Source organism: Garra rufa, chromosome 19, assembly GCF_049309525.1.
Source record: "Garra rufa chromosome 19, GarRuf1.0, whole genome shotgun sequence".
NCBI lineage: Eukaryota > Metazoa > Chordata > Actinopteri > Cypriniformes > Cyprinidae > Garra > Garra rufa.
In genome coordinates, this window is record NC_133379.1 from 11,146,914 (window position 1) to 11,164,785 (window position 17,872).

The 17,872-nt window shown below is 41.0% G+C and overlaps 1 protein-coding gene across 2 annotated transcripts in view; it reads left to right on the forward strand.

Moving 5' to 3' along the window:
• The window catches only part of camk2a (calcium/calmodulin-dependent protein kinase II alpha), a 66,579-nt gene that overhangs the window by 41,713 nt on the left and 6,994 nt on the right, over positions 1 to 17,872 (forward strand). The window contains exons 13-15 of one of the 2 annotated variants that reach the window (XM_073824582.1): positions 10,805 to 10,845; positions 16,463 to 16,495; positions 16,813 to 16,861. In XM_073824582.1, the coding sequence (XP_073680683.1) occupies positions 10,805 to 10,845; positions 16,463 to 16,495; positions 16,813 to 16,861 (123 nt within the window). The remainder of the gene's footprint in view (positions 1 to 10,804; positions 10,846 to 16,462; positions 16,496 to 16,812; positions 16,862 to 17,872) is intronic. The other variant, XM_073824583.1, reaches the window with a different exon arrangement.

Genomic DNA, 17,872 nt, shown 5'->3' on the forward strand with positions numbered 1-17,872 from the left:
GGTTACATATGTAACCCTGGTTCCCTGAGAAGGGAACGAGACACTGCGTCCTCTAGGGTTCGCTATGGGGATGACCCCATAGCGACCCCTAGAGGATGCAGTTTAATGTTCCCTCGAAAGGGAACGTCTCAGGCAGAGGTTGCATTAGACTTTAACATTGTCCGTCATTTTGACGGACAGGGTCATAAAAATTATGTCATAATCTATTATAATCCGTCATTTTAATGTTCATTTTTTAAATTTTAACACATTTAATAGCATTTTTTTTTTCACATTTTCATTTTTAATAATGAACCTACATGGTGAGCAATAGATTCTCATTTTTGTGAGCAAATATCTATTCTTAAATTCCAGTCGATCTTTTGGTCTGTCTGTTTTCAGTTTACGAATGAACAGTACATAGTGCGCCTCCTATAGGCTAAATCGCAATAGGCTAAGCTCTGTTATTTATTACTTTCAATATGAAAAAGTCTCAGATTTCAAATTCTGTCCATTTCATCAGGAAATTCAAGCAATACATACTGCTTTGGCACTCTTTAATGTGACGTGATAGATCGTAGCTTAATCAAATGCATAGTAAAAGATGCGTGACAGTTTCGTTTTTGTTCTGTATTCCTTGCTCTGCTGCCACAGAGGAGCGCACTTGCCACCAACTGGACAGGGTTGGGAATTACAGTTACAAGTGACAATAGATCACCCTCATTGCAATCTGTCAAAATGGCGGACGGCCTTCAGATTTTTCCGTCACTCACTCCAAAAATCTGTCAATGACGGACAATTTTTGGATAACACGACCTCTTGTCTCAGGTTACCTATGTAACCCTGAATCCTTGAGAAGGGAATGAGACACTGCGTCCTCTAGGGGGTCGCTACAGGGAACGTCATCCCCATAGCGATCCCTAGAGGATGCAGTTCGATGTTTAAGATGTTTAAGATGCAAAGTCTCAAGTTCTCAGTATACAACCCCTGGCAAAAATTATGGAATCACTAAACTCAGAAGATGTTCACTCAGATTTTTTATTTTATAACAAATAAACTAATCACAGATATGACACAAAACAATTTTTGTTTACTTATTCAACACACTGGTTATGTGAAACATACATCAAACAAATGAAATTAAAATAGTCGAATTAAGGGAAAATTATTTTACATATCAAGTAGAGGAAAGACTTACGGAATCTTTTAATGTTGAGGAATAAATTATGGAATGAGCTTGTAATTTGTATTTCTGAAACAAATATCTAAACATATCTAAAATGCTAATTAGCCAGCAGTTAAAAGAGAGCACTTATAGATCTTAACGAGCTGTTGAACCCCAACAAGAAAGCTGTCAGTTGAAATGATAGAAAGGATTATAAAACCCCTTCAAGATGGAAATCCATCATAGAGTGTGGCAAAAGAAGTTGGATCTAAGTGGATCTAAAATTTGGTGTAAGTATAAACAAATTGAAAAGATTTTAAAATGAAAACATATAGGCAGATCAAGGAAGATATCAACGCATCAAGATAGAAAACTCAAAGCAATTTGCCTTGAAAATAGAAAATGCACAATGGGCGGAAACAGGAGTCGATGCGTATGCCATAACTGTAAGAAACCAGCTGAATGAAATGAGATAGACATATATAAACAAAAGACAACAAAGTTAGAGTGGGCTAAAGAGAAGAAGTCATGGAGTATGGATGATTGGATGAAAGTGATAATTAGTGATGAATCACAAATCTGCAGTGGACAAGAAGATGATGCTGGATTTTTGTCTGACACCGTTCTAATGAAATGTATAAAGAGGATTGCCTTGAGAAAACAATTAAATTTCCAGACTCATTTATAAAATGGGGCTGCATGTGAGGTGAAAGACCAGGGGAAATGGAAATCCTTACCTCAACAGTCAATTCACAGGTTTACACTGAAACTTACTGAAACTTGGATACTTTTCTCATTCCATCAATAGAAAAGAAGTTTGGTGATGATGTTAGTATGAAAATGCACCTTGCCTTGTCAACTCAATGACATGGTTAGCACACAGTCCGGATCTCCGTCTGATTAAAAATATATGGTTAAAATTGGAAAACTGGTCAATCATTGAATGATTCCATAATTGAATGATTCCATAATTGTTTCCTGTACTTGATATGGAAAATAATTTCCCATTAATTAAAAGTTTAATCTAATTAGCTTGAGGTATGTTTAACATGACCAGAATATTGAATTAATAAACAAAAAAATGACATATCTGTGATTCCTTTATTTGCTATGAAGTAAAAAAAATTGAGTGAACAACATTTAAGTGTAGTGATTCCATAACTGTTGCCAGAGGCTGTAAAGGTAATGCAGGTGACCTCTGGTGGTGAGATGATGTTGCAACTGTTATAACTCATAACATATCATAGATGGAGCTATAATGCATGAAAGTTTTCTCATAAACAGGAATGCACTTAAGTTTTTGAGTCTGGTTCACATGCGAGCTCCTGGAGATTTAGTTTGGTGCTCACACTGAACAAGTATGACCCATTAAATATAATTTTTTTTTTTTTTTTTTTTTTTTTTTTTTTTATGTAGACAAGCACCATGCATGTTCATAAAAATGTTAACAAATGAGTAGGAGATCGTGGAGTGAACATGGACTAAATGCCAAAGATTCAAGGGCTTCCCGATTCCCTAATCCTATCGTATTTGGAAACTATTTCCTTTTTTATGAATTATGTCCCTTATGAAAAAGAAGTTCATTCAAGTGTGCTATTAGTATACATCTTTTAGACAAAAAAAAAAAATAGAAAAATATACTTTCAGTCTACTCAGAAATATACTTAAAATGACATTTAAGTATACTTGACTTATATATTTGAGCTATACTTGTGCTCTGAGAATCCATGTTGTCATTGTTATATGCTAGGGGTGCTATGACACATTTTCTGAACAGAATTTCCAAAACACAAGTGAAGAAGAAACCGAAACAACAGATGCTTCCACATGTACAATCTAGACATAAAACAGCATCAAAACCATAGATATGCAAAACTGTCTAACATTATGGAATAAAATGTTGACCCATGTAGAGGTAATAATGACTTTTGGGTGTTGATCAACTCCATCTGCATTTTGATCATCATGAATAGTCTTTTTTTAGCGTTTTGTTCAAAATGTTGTTTATTTGTTTTTCATTTATGAAACTTACCCACAAGTGTTCAAGTGTTAATAAAAAAGAAAGCATGAAGCTAGAAAAAAAATGTTTTTGTTTACAAGCAGATAGCATTTTCTTTTATTTGATGTTTTGTATGTTCAGATATTCATATAACAAAATACATACAAATGAATATTTAATAATAATAAATAGGGACATAGTAGTATACTTAAAATATGATGTAAAGTTCACTTAAAGAAAACTTACGAGTATACTTGCAGTATAAATCTACTAAACTAGTAGTTTACTGAGACTATACTTCAAAGTGTACTAAAATGCATAAAAAGTATTTAATTAGTAAACTATCAATATACCTATAAGTTCACTTTTAGTATACCTGCAGTACAATCTGAAAACATAGATGTAAACTAGCTGTGTACTCAAAGTTTACTACTGTTAGACTTAAAAGTATACTTTTATATACTAGAAAGCGGGCCACTTTAGTTCCAAGGAGTATTGAAATAGTACACTTAATGGCATAATGATGTCTCAATTTAATGAAAACTTACCAGTATACTTGCTGTATAAAACTACTAAACGTCTTGGTTACGTATGTAACCCTCGTTCCCTCTCAGTCGGTCTCTACGACGTCACGTCGGAGACCGACGAATTGGGATCCCTAGCAAAGCGCCGCAGCTGCTGCCCCCCTCCAGTGTCCTGAGCAAGCCACCTGGCCTCCAATTTTTGCTAAGGCCAAGGGCGGATCAGAAAAGACCAGTCACTGTATAACATAGCACTACCTACTTAGTGAAGCTGGAGCACTGGGAACGTGCGGAGCTCCCACCCATCCCGCAGGAGGTTCGGAGCAATACGCATATGGCTCAATTAGGACATATGGAAGAATGGAGGTGATTGAACCCTCGTGAAGATGGTAGAAGGTTACCGGGGAAACACGGTCTCTGTGGGTACCGTGGAAGACATATGGGATTCACTTAAGTCTCTCATGTATCCTAAGCCTTCTGTCGGTTCTAAAGATTCATCGAGAGAGGCCTGGCGCCTAGACGCTCCGCTACGTCTGGAGCCGAGGAAGGAGGACTCGACAGGGTCTTCATGGACACTCTGGAGAAGATAGCAAGCCGACCTGAGCCAGTGCCTCTCAGTGCTTCTACCCGTTTGAGGTGAGAACACAGGAGGAGACTGGCTCTACACGAAGGCTATAAAACCTAGCGAACGTGTTAGGGGTCGCCCAACCCGCAGCTCTACAAATGTCAGATAGCGAGGCGCCACGAGCCAGCGCCCAGGAGGATGCAATACTCCTAGTAGAGTGAGCTCGCAACCTGAGCGGGCAGGGCACGCCCTGAGCTTGATAAGCCAAGGCGATGGCATCCACTATCCAGTGTGCCATCCTCTGCTTGGAGACGGCCTTCCCCTTCTGCCGTCCTCCGTGACAAATAAAGAGCTGATCTGAGGTCCTGAAGCTTTGCGTCCGGTCGACGTAGCATCTTAATGCTCGGACGGGACAAAGCAAAGCTAGGGCTGGGTCTGCCTCCTCCGGGGGCAGCGCTTGCAGGCTCACCACTTGGTCCCTGAAGGGAGTAGTGGGAACCTTGGGCACGTAGCCAGGCCGGGGCCTCAGGGTTACCTGGGAATCTGCCGGCCCGAACTGAAGGCACGAATCGTCGACCGAAAACGCCTGCAGGTCCCCTACCCTCTTGATGGAGGCCAATGCCAGCAGGAGCAGAGTCTTCATAGAGAGATACTTCAGCTCGACTGACTGTAAAGGCTCAAAGGGGACCCGCTGTAGTGCTGTGAGCACCAGAGACAGGTCCCAAGAGGGTACGGAGGGGGGCCTAGGAGGATTTAACCTCCTGGCTCCCCTGAGAAACCTGACGACCAGGTCGTGCCTACCTATTGACCTTCCTTCAACGGGGTCATGGTTTGCAGAAATAGCGGCCACATAGACCTTAAGGGTGGAGGGAGACAGCCTACGCTCCAACCCTTGCTGCAAAAAGGTAAGCACGACTCCGACCGAGCATCTTCGGGGATCCTCATTTCTTGAGAAAGCCCATTCGACGAACAGGTTCCACTTCAAGGCGTAAGCATGTCTCGTGGATGCAGCTCTCGCCGAAGTGATGGTGTCTACCACTCCTTGGGGTAGATCACTCAGAACCTCCGCGTCCCGTCCAGGGACCAGACATGTAGTTTCCAGAGGTCTGGACGCGGGTGCCACAGGGTGCCCCGTCTCTGAGTCAGTAAATCCTTCCTCAGAGGAATCCGCCAGGGAGGGGCTGTCGCGAGGAGCATCAGTTCTGGGAACCAGGTCCGAGTAGGCCAGTAAGGCGCCACTAACAGGACCTGCTCCTCGTCCTCCCTGACCTTGCACAGTGTCTGTGCGAGAAGGCTCACTGGGGGAAACGCATACTTGCGAAGGCCCCGTGGCCAGCTGCATGCCAGGGAGTCCGTGCCGAGTGTACCCTCGGTCAGGGAGTAAAAGAGCTGGCAGTGGGACGTCTCTGGAGAAGCAAACAGGTCTACCTGAGCTTTCCCGAAACGTCTCCAGATCAGCTGGACCGACTGGGGATGGAGTCTCCACTCTCCGGGAAGCGCAGCTCGTGAGAGCTCGTCGGCTGCACGGTTGAGCAAACCCGGAATGTGAATGGCACGAAGCGACCTCAGATGCTTCTGACTCCAGAGGAGGAGAGAACGGGCGAGCTGCGACATGCGACGGGAGCGTAGACCACCTTGTCGGTTGATGTACGCAACGGTCGCAGTGTTGTCCGTACGGACCAGCACGTGTTTGCCTCGAAGGCGCCCTTTGAGACGGTTCAAGGCAAGGCGTACTGCCAGCAGCTCTAGGCAGTTGATATGCCAGTGTAGCTGGGGGCTCGTCCAAACCCCCGACACTGCCTGCCCGTTGTACGTGGCTCCCCAACCGGTGGTGGAGGCATCCGTGTGTACCACAGCGTGCCTGGAGACCTGTTCTAAGGGAACTCCTGCCCGAAGAAAAGCTAGGTCTGACCACGGGGTGAAGGTTAGGCGACAGGCCGAGGTTACTTTGACCCGGAGAGTGCCGCGCTGCCACGCTCTCCTCGGGACTCGGCCATGAAGCCAGTGCTGAAGTGGCCTCATATGGAGCAGGCCAAGCGGTAAGACTGCCGTAGCTGCTGCCATATGCCCCAGGAGCCTCTGAAACTGTTTCAGTGGGACCACTTCTCTGCTCTTGAACGTATTCAAGCAGTTCAGCACCGACTGAGCCCGCTCTTGCGTGAGGCGAGCTGTTTGGCTGACCGAGTCCAGTTCCACACCAAGAAAAGAGATCCTCTGCACGGGGGAGAGTTTGCTCTTTTCCCAGTTGACCCGAAGGCCCAAGCGGGCGAGGTGTGCCAACACCAGGTCCCTGTGTTCGCATAACTGCTCTCGAGAGTGTGCTAGTATCAGCCAGTCGTCGAGGTAGTTGAGGATACGAACGCCCTGTTCCTTGAGGGGAACAAGGGCCGCCTCCGCGACTTTCGTGAAGACACGGGGGGAGAGGGACAGCCCGAAGGGCAGGACCTTGTACTGATATGCTCTGCCTTCGAACGCGAACCGCAGAAATGGTCTGTGGCGCGGAAGGATCGAAACATGAAAGTACGCGTCCTTCAGGTCGATCGCTGCGAACCAATCCTGGGGACGAACACATCTGAGGATGTGTTTTTGTGTGAGCATTCTGAAAGGTAGCTTGTGAAGAGCTCGATTCAAGATGCGCAGGTCCAGGATCGGTCGTAAACCGCCGCTTTTCTTGGGTACTATGAAGTAGGGGCTGTAAAACCCTGTCTTCATATCGGCTAGAGGGACCGGCTCTATTGCTTTCTTCGCCAGCAAGGTAGCAATCTCTGCCCGTAGGACAGGGGCATCTGCTACTTTCACTGTAGTGAAGTGGATGCCCCTGAACCGAGGCGGACGCCGGGCGAACTGAATCGCGTAGCCGAGCCTGATGGTCCGGAGGAGCCAGCAAGACGGACTGGGAAGCCCTCTCCAGGCCCCCAGCCAACGTACAAGAGGGACCAGCGGGACCACTGACGTACCTGCGGGGGGGCAGCGAGGTGGAACGCAGGGACCCCGCTCGGGCGTCTCTATGCCGGTCCGAAGCGGGGTCAGGGTGTCTGTGTGTGGTGTGTGCAAGACATTTACCTGCGTTCTGGCAGCTGGTGCGTGAGTAGTCCGTCTTACCGCACTCTCCAACCGCCCAGCGCCATTTGCTGGCGGGAGGGGAGAGGGGGTGAAGCCCGGGGCTAACCCGTGCAACACCCGCTGTCCCCTCTGGGGACCCAGAGATAGTAGAAACTGCTCTTTTATTGAAAATTTGGGTGTCACCGACCGTGAGGCCGATGACGGGTTTCTTAAAAGAAACTTTTTTAAAGGAAACAAAAGATTCTCCGCCCGGCCCTCCTCCGGGGGAGGGAGTGGTGCGATCACCATCTCCCGAAGAGCAGCTTCCTCCATCTCTGGGTAGCCCGTCTCAGGGACGCTTGTTCTTGCGTTTCCCACTGGTCTTGGTGGGAGCCTGGACGGGCGGGGCGGCCGCCCTGGGACCGGCTCCACGGCGCCGCCGTGAAGGCTGCTGCGCAGGCTGCTGTGGAGCGGGGGCGGAGGCAGGGGGCCGCCCTCGGCGACGAGCAGACCGAGGTGCCGCCGGCGGCTGGGTGGAGGCAGCAGCGGGAGCACGCCGGGGCAGGATATGACTGATGGCCTCAGTCTGCTTCTGGGCGGCCGAAAACTGCTGGGCGAAGTTTTCGACCGCGTCGCCGAAGAGGCCGGTCTGGGACACGGGGGCATTCAGGAACCTGACCTTGTCTGCTTCCCTCATGTCGGCCAGACACAGCCAGAGATGGCGTTCCTGGACCACCACCGTGGACATCGCACGACCCAGAGACCGCGCCGTAACCTTCGTCGCTCGTAGCGCGAGGTCCGTAGCGATACGGAGTTCACGTAGAACTTCCGGGTCGTGACCACCCTCGTACAGGTCCTTCAGTGCCTGGGCCTGATGGACCTGTAACAACGCCATAGCGTGTAGGGCGGAGCCAGCAGCGCCACAAGCCGTGTAGGCACTGCCGATCAGAGCCGACGAGTGCCTACAGGCCCGGGAGGGGAGCAACGGGTTGCCCCGCCAGGTGGAAGCGGCGCCGGGACACAATTGCATCGCCACCGCACGCTCCACCGGCGGGACAGCCGCGTACCCCCGCGCTGGTCCGCCATCAAGGGTGGTGAGGGAGGACGTGCCACTGGAGCGGTTTCTGGCAGTAAAAGGTGCCGTCCACGTCCCAGTAAGCTCATCATGCACCTCCGGGAAGAAGGGCACTGGGGTGGGACGCTGAGAACCAGCGCGGGCCACCCCAAGATACCAGTCATCCAGCCGAGAGGGGTCGGGACGTGATGGAGGGTTCCATTCAAGCCCTACCCTCTCGGCGGCCCGGGAAAGCATAGCCATCATCTCGGGGTCGGTATCCGGCACCGCTGACCGCCCAGTGGACGGCAGCGATCCGGAATCGTCCTCCCCCGAGAAGTCTGGCTCACCCCCCGATGCAGCGATTGACATCCGGTCGTCAGGGGGAGCCCCAAAAGTAATGAGCGGTGCCTCACGAAGAGGACCCGAACACTCTTCTGGGAGCTCCAGATGGAACGGGCTGTCGGTGGAAGGAGGAACCCCCAGCGGATCACCCGCCGGGAAATTCCCCACCGTCACCGTCAGACCAGTCAGCCCTCTGCCAGAGGTAGAGTCCCCCCGGCGTTTGCCGGGGGGAACGGTAGATCTGGGCAGAGGAACTGGCACCCCGCCCCTTTGCAGGAAGCGGAGTCTGGTCCGCAGCTCCGTGATGGACATGCCGCCGCAATGACAGCATGACTCATCCACAAACGCCGCCTGAGCGTGCTCAATACCCAGACACGTCAGACAGCGATCGTGACCATCACCTGGCGCCAGGTAACGACCGCATCCAGAAACGCACGGGTGAAACGGCATTGTGTTTCAAATGCCTCGTCTTTAAAAAGACGTTCACCCGTGATACTCTTTTAGAAACTGCTCTAATGCTGAAGCACACAGGGGAGATGGCCGCTGCGACACAGAAGGCAGGTAGTGCAATCCTTGACTGCGCGCTTTTTCCACCCACAGGAGACCACCACCGCTGACGCGCCGTACCGCCAACACCGCAGTAAGAGTTCTAGTAGAATGGCTCGTTGCGTCTCTCTCAAAGAAGATCGGCTCCGATGCGAAATGCTGTCTATGCATTGCACCTGCTGTGTATTTATGCTCACGCTGTGATCAGCGACAGCTGGATGCAATCATGCATGCCAATGTGCATTGGCTCGTTTAGTTTACACACGAAGAGGATTGGTATCTCTAAAGCGATATCCCAATTCGTCGGTCTCCGACGTGACGTCGTAGAGACCGACTGAGAGGGAACTACTAGTTTACTGAGACTATACTTCAAAATAAAAATATTTAATTAGTAAACTATTAGTATACTTATAAGTTCACTTTTAAACATAAATGTAAACTAGTTGTGCGCTCAAAGATTACTACTGTTATATTTCAAGTATACTTAAAAGTATACTTTTATATACTTTAAAGTGTAGCTTGAATAAATATTAATCTATATATAAATATATTACAATATAACTATATTAAGATGCAATTAATGGTGATTACAGAAAATCCATGATTTTAAATGAATCAAGTTTATCATTCATAAAGACTTGCTTCGTTTCTGAATGAAACAAACTGATTGTACAAACCAACTGAAGTATTGAAATAGTACACTTAAAAGTATACTAGTACACTGATATTTGTATACTTACTACATAAATATACTTGAACTTTACGTAAATATACTTAAGAAAATAAACTTCAAGTATACTTATTTTTGGTAAGGGGTGTCATGCGGGTCTGCAAAAGGTCAGCAATGTCCGATCTAAAATAGATTGCTCCACCTGTTCATATGTAGCAGCCGTAGCTTTTTCACAGGCCATTCTATCACTCCCAAACACTCCTGATCATTCATCACATCCTGTCTATTTTTACCCAGAGCGGTCATTCCCCACTAACTACTTTAAGATAATGTCCAGCGGAAACATGCCGGCTTGAGTCAGCAGTGCGCTTTTAGATTTTAGTATCACTCTCTGTCTTTTATTATGTGAACATTTAAATTGTGACACAGGTCAAGCATGAAATGCTTAGATCATACTAGAGCAAAGTCAAAGTTTTTGATAAAAATATACAAAGGTAAGGAAATATCCATCCCATGACAGTTTTATTATGTATCCTCAAAAACATATCTCAGCTATTAATAGTCTTTTACTTTTGCACTAATTCTTGTTTTTTTTTTTTTTTTTTTTTTTATTATTCTTCTATGCTTTTTGTGTTCATATTTTTCAATCAAGATTTTTTTAAGCATATATTAATATTCGCTCACTGTTCCTGATTGTTTGTTTAGAGCAGGTTTTAAAAGTGAAGTGTTCCTGGCGTGTGGGAGTGTGTGATTATGTATGCTGGAAACTCCCAGCACCTATTTTAGAAAGTCAACAGATCCTCCAAAACCAAACTCCAGCTGGAGAGCCGAGCAGCGCTATGCCCCTCACTCTGCTTTTCTGGGCTTTTGTGCCCTTTCTTATAGCAATTGCACTCTTTTTCTTTGTCTCTCATTCAGGAGGAAAGAGTGGAGTCAGCAAGAAGACAGATGGTGTGAAGGTAGGGTGGAAATCAGATATTCACTGTTTACATAATTAATAAAGATAATATTTGTAATTGATACCGCTTGGATTTAAGTCTATAATTTGCACACTGCAAACTTAATTTTGTATATTATGTTATACATTATATTTAGGGCTGTCAATCCATTATTTTTAAAAAATCTTATTAATTACATGATGTGCTAATTAAATTAATTGCAAATTAATTGCATATCAGTTTTGGCTGAGAAATTGCCCTCTATTATTGTGTTAAATGAATAAAGCATTTAATAGACATTACAAAAAGTAGCTTTAGAAAGAAATATTTTGATTCAGCATTGCATAAATAATGATAATAAATGGGTATTAATTTTTGTAATGAATATTTAAATGTGAAATTATTTTCTTTAAATTATAGCCTCATTATGAAACGTAAACTGCCAGTAGGTGGCAGTAAGTCACAGTCTTAATAAGCGAGTCATTCAATCATTAATTCAACCGATTCATATAATCAGTATAATCAGAACGAAGCAAGTCTTTATGAATGATAAACTTGAATAATTCAAAATCATGGATTTTCTGTAATCAACATTAATTGCATCTTAATATAGTTATATTGTAATATATTTATATGTAGATTAATATTTATTCAAGCTACACAGGTTAATCAAGCATTGAATAGACGTTACAAAAAGTAGCTTTAGAAAGATTTTTTTTGATTCAGCATTGCATAAATAATGATAATAAATTGGTATTATTGGGTTTTTTCATGAATATTTAAATATGCTATTATTTTATTTAATTTATAGCCTAATTATAAAATGTAAACTGCCAGTAGGTGAGGATAAGTCAAGGTCTTAATAAGTGAGTCATTTAGTCATTCATTCAACTGATTTGTACAATCAGTTTGTTTTATTTAGAAACGAAGCAAGTCTTTATGAATGATAAACTTGATTCATTCAAAAACATGGATTTTCTGTAATCGCCATTAATCGCATATTAATATAGTTATATTGTAATATATTTATGTACAGATAAATATGTATTTAAGCTACTAATCAAGCATTGAATAGACCTTACAAAAAGTAGCTTTAGAAAGATTTTTTTTGATTCAGCATTGCATACATAATGATAGTAAATGGGTATTGATGGGTTTCTAATGAATATTTAAATATGAAATATTTTTCTTTAAATTATAGCCTCATTATGAAGCGTAAACTGCCAGTAGGTGGCAGTAAGTCTCAGTCTTAACCGATTCGTACATTCAGTTTGTTTCAATCAGAAATTCAGAAAGTCTTTATGAATGATAAACTTGATTAATTCAAAAACATAGATTTTCTGTAATCACCATTAATCGCATATTAATATAGTTATATTGTAATGTATTAATATATAGATTAATATTTATTCAAGCTACACAAGTTAATCAAGCATTGAATAGACATTACAAAAAGTAGCTTTAGAAAGAAATATTTTGATTCAGCATTGCATAAATAATGATAATAAATGGGTATTATTGGGTTTTTTAATAAATATTGAAATATGCTATTATTTTATTTAAATTATAGCCTCATTATGAAACGTAAACTGCCAGGTGGCGATAAGTCAAGGTCTTAATAAGCGAGTCATTCTGTCATTAATTCAACCGATTCGTACAATCAGATTGTTTCATTCAGAAATGAAGCAAGTCTTTATGAATGATAAACTTGATTCATTCAAAATCATGGATTTTCTGTAATCGCCTTTAAAAGGTTCTTCACAGCGATGTCATAGAATAACCATTTTTGGTTCCACAAAGAAACATTCAGTCAAAGGTTCTTTAAAGAACCATCTCTTTCTTACCTTTTATAATATGCAGAACCTTTCTTTCGCAACAAAGAACCTTTTGTGAAACAGAAAGGTTCTTCAGATGTTAAAGGTTCTTTATGGAACCATTTAGACAAAAAAGTTTCTTCTATGGTATCGTGAAGCACCTTTATTTTTAAGAGTGTAGCTGATCACAGACAGCATGCCAGGACTGAATTAACTTCTCTTTTGTGTCGTATGGTGCTTAATAGCATGTTCATATACTCATGCTGTGGGATGCTGTGTCAAATATTTTTAACACGTAAACTGAAAAAAAAAAAAAAAAATTACACAATTAAGGCATTCATTTTGACAGCCCTAATTATATTATATTTAGGGCTGTCAGTTTAACACGTTAACTTAATTAATTAGTTATGAAAAAATAATGTGATAAAAATATCGCCCTAAGATGTGTACATCATCTTATATTTCAAATAGTTGACTGTTGACAAATATAATGCAGGTCATCAACTCCATAAATGCAGTTATGCCTTAAAATTTCAAGAAAATTAGTGCACAAAATGCCCCTGAATGATATTTTGTCTGATATTTATATTATATGATAAATGATATCACAGGAGGGAGAGTAGTATTACATGAGTGCTGAGTCCAGAATATCACAAGTTTAAATGTGATTTTATACAACAGTATTTGATATTAAGTTCTATTTTAAACACAATAATATGTTTTTTGCTCAATTTCAAGCCTTAGAAGAATTGTTGCGTGTCTCTGAGCAACACAGCAAATACAATAGATCCAAAATTAATTGTGCGTTTTACTTCATTCCTGAATGAATCAGCCATTTGAACGAATCGAATGAATGACTCATAAAGACATTTACCGCTACCTGCTGGCAGATTTAGTTTCTTATTTAGAGTATCATTTCACTAAACAATAATAATAAAAAATAAAAATAAAAATAAAAATAAAAAGAATAATAAAAACATTAAAGGGATAGTTTTTTTATATTTTATTCTGTCATCATTTACTAACCCTCAATGTCGTTTCAAAGTTTGAAATTTACACATTTCTTTTGTAGAACACAAAAGAAGGCTAGTATTTTGAAGACTAGTAACAGAGCTGTTTTGGTTAACAATGACTTTCATTGTATGAACAAAAAGAGATATTTCTAGAATTATCTTCTTTTATGTTCTAAGTTTTAAGTTTATGTTAGGCTGTTCTTTATGTATAACATGGTTTCTAAAGAAAAAACTAAAATGTCATTAATGATATTTATTACAACAATATACAGTGAACTTTCCATATCAGAAGATAATATTCCACACAAAAATATTTTTATAAGCAATATTTTCATCAGTTGTCAACTTTTACATATACTTAAATCAGAATATTTTTATTTACCTTTATAAAGGCATATTTTTTAAAACTTTTTAAATGTATGCATCACCTTTCATTTCAAATTTTTTTAATTCAACAATAAATTATATAGGACTGTTACCAGGCAGATTAAATAATTTACACTGCAAAATTACAAGTGCGATTAATAATGTATAAATAATGTTGTAAGATTAATGTTTTAAATACATTTATAAATTTACAAACAAGAAATGTTTGGGGGAATCTTTGTTCTGTCCACTGATTTTAGCGGTAATGTGACCAAAAATATTTAAGACCCATCGAATCTGAATTTAAGACATTTTAAGACTTTTTAAGGCCTTTTATTAGGAAAATATTATTTAAGACATTTTAAGGACCCGCGGACACCCTGTATAATATATTTTGTTGAATCAAATACAATATTTCTTTCTAAAGCTACTTGATACTTTCTTATTTAACACAAAAATAGCTTTAAATAATCTTTTGTGGGTATTTGCACAGTTTCACAATCGACACATCTTGTAATTAATTAATTAAAATTAAAAACTGATAGCCTTAATTATATTGTATAGACAACAGTTCACTCCACCTGACAACAAGTGACTGTCTTTTTTGTGTTTTATCTGTGAGTGAGTCTTTGAATCATTCGAACAACCAATTCTTTAAAAACACACAAGACCAAAACACTATGGCTCATTTTGGAATAGCATAATAGTCTTACTATTTCTGCCATATCATAAGCAAGTCCTGTCCTCACTGGGCCTGTCTGTTGTCTCACAGCACCATGCATCCACTTTGGACGTCCTCTCATTCTGTTGTGAAGGTAAACTGACATGTTAAACGATTTCTGCCCTTAAGTGCGATTGTGGCAGCTTTTATCTGCTGATACAGATTTCGCTTGCTACTCATCACGCAAGGACAATTGGCCAATCGGTGGCACTACAGTGAACAAAACAGCAATTTCAAATATTATCTTTTAAGTATGTGTTTTTAGTAAAGTGGATAACTGGAGCTCTGTGGATTAATTAAATATATGATATGTTGAAATGTTACATCTGCAAGATATCCTTTTATCACTGCAAAAAAATTATTTTCTTACTTAGAATTTTTGTCTTGTTTCCAGCCAAAATATCTACAGATTCTTAAATCAAGAAGAATCAAGTACAAATTATTGTCTTGTTTTCAGAAAAAAATTGTCAAAATTACATTAGTTTTTGCTTAGAACAAGCAAAATAATTTGCCAATATGGTAAGAAAAAAAATCTTATTTCAAACAGAAAACAATATATTTTTTTTACCCCATTGGCAGATTATTTTGTTTCAAGTCAATTTTGTTTCAATTTTGTTTCAAGCAAAAACACACTTAATTTTGACTTGTTTTTTTCTGAAAACAAGACAATTTTTACTTGTCTAGAAAATCCTTCTTGATTTGAGAATTTTTAGATATTTTGACTGGGAAAGAATTCTAAGTAAGAAATTGCATTTTTTGCAGTGTACACTCTTAAAAATAAAGGTGCTTCACGATGCCATAAAATAACATTTTTTGTCTAAATGGTTCTATAAACAACCTTTAACATCTGAAGAACCTTTTTGTTCTTTGTGGCAAAAGAAGGTTCTTCAGATTATAAAAAGGTAAGAAAGAGATGAATGGTGTCACTTGGGAATGGTTCTTTGTGGAAACAAAAATAGTTCTTCTATGGAATCGATGTGAAGGACCTTTTAAAGCACATTCATTTTTAAGAGTGTATTAAGTAAATATGTAAAAAATTACTAGAAATAAAACTAAAAAGTAATGTCTGTGAAGTATTTGACCACACTGTAAAAAGTTTTCACCAGTTTCAACTAAAAAACTTAAGTTTAGCAGCTGCCTTAAAATTTTAAGTTAAATCAACTTGTAGTTTTAAGCTGATTTAACTTAAAAATTTAAGGCAGCTGCTGAACTTAGGTTTTTAAGTTGAATCTGGTGAAAACTTTTTACAGTGCAGTTGTGTATATCATTGGGTTAATTTAGTTAAAGCTACCATAAAAATAGTTCCTTCTCAAAACTCAGACTTCTTTTTTTCATACAGCTTGTGCACTGTATTCTTTAAGTATTCTAAAACCATTCAATGGTATATGGAACAGACTGAAATTTATGTCATTAGTCACTGAAAATCTCCAGAAATCCCAATCTGATTTGTCTCAATAGAAGTAGCATAGTGGTCATTTCACCTGTAAACTACAGGGAGACTTGTTTTTCGTGAGACCAGGTGGGTTTGTACAATAAGCTTTCTGAAGCCTTATAAGCCGTTCAAGAAATAAACACAAAGTTTAGGGTGGACTGAATTGGAGAAGGACTATTGTAGGCTGTTGGTGCAAGAATACAGTATACAGAATCGCAGCTGTTCCTCTCGTCGCTCTCTGTCCATCTCATAATGTTTGTTCCTGTCTAATCTCTTGTCATTTCTCTTCCAGAAAAGGAAGTCCAGTTCCAGCACCCAGCTGATGGTGAGTGTGTTGACAATCTGCCACAAACTGGCAACCTTTAAAGGCCGCAACCCAACAAAGGGCAAAACATGGCTGCCGTGGAGCTGGACTTTCTTTTTGCTGTTATTGATGTTACATCACATTTGTAAAGTCGATGGAAATCTGACTTATTTATTGTTGCAGGACCGAAGCTGCTGACTTGAAATCCTCTGATTTTCACCAATTCTTTCTTTATTGAAGGCACAGAGAATGCAGCCGGTCAACTCTGATCATGCTTTATGTGATCTTGGCTTTGAAACTAACTATACAAATCCTGAATCTCAATGTGTCATTTATAGGAATCGTCAGAGAGTACCAACACCACAATTGAGGATGAGGATACTAGAGGTAAGACTGTCTGTCTGTTGGTCTTTTCCTGGTTCTTGGGATTCAGAGAACTGCAGGAGCTCCCTGCCAATGACATGATGAATTAAGGGGAGAGTTACCATTCTTGGTTACACAATTACAGGTGCATCTCAATAAATTAGAATGTCGTGAAAAAGTTCATTTATTTCAGTAACTCAACTCAAATTGTGAAACTCATGTATTAAATAAATTCAGTGCACGCAGAGTGAAGTACTTTAAGTCTTTGATTCTTTTAATTGTGATGATTTGGCTTACATTTAACAAAAACCCACCAATTCACTATTTCAACAAATTAGAATACTTCATAAGACCAATAAAAAAACATTTTAGTGAATTGTTGGCCTTCTGGAAAGTATGGTCATTTACTGTAAATGTACTCAATACTTGGTAGGGGCTCCTTTTGCTTTAATTACTGCCTCAATTCGGCGTGGCATGGAGGTGATCCGTCTGTGGCACTGCTGAGGTGGTATGGAAGCCCAGGTTTCTTTGACAGTGGCCTTCATCTCATCTGCATTTTTTGGTCTCTTGTTTCTCATTTTCCTCTTGACAATACTCCATAGATTCTCTATGGGGTTCAGGTCTGGTTAGTTTGCTGGCGAGTCAAGTACACAAACATAATTTTCATTTAACCAACTTTTGGTGCTTTTGGCAGAGTGGGCAGGTGCCAAATAAAATCAGCATCTTTAAAAAGCTGGTCAGCAGAAGGAAGCATGAAGTGCTGTAAAATGTCTTGGTAAATGGGTGAAGTGACTTTGGTTTTCAAAAAACACAGTGGACCAACACCAGCAGAAGACACTGCACCCCAAATCATCACAGACTGTGGAAACTTATCACTGGACTTCAAGCAACTCCACCCTTCCTCCAAACACTAGGACCTTGGTTTCCAAATGAAATACAAAACTTGCTCTCATCTGAAAAGAGGACTTTGGACCACTGGGCAACAGTCCATTTCTTCTTCTCCTTAGCCCAGGTGAGACGCCTCTAACATTGTCT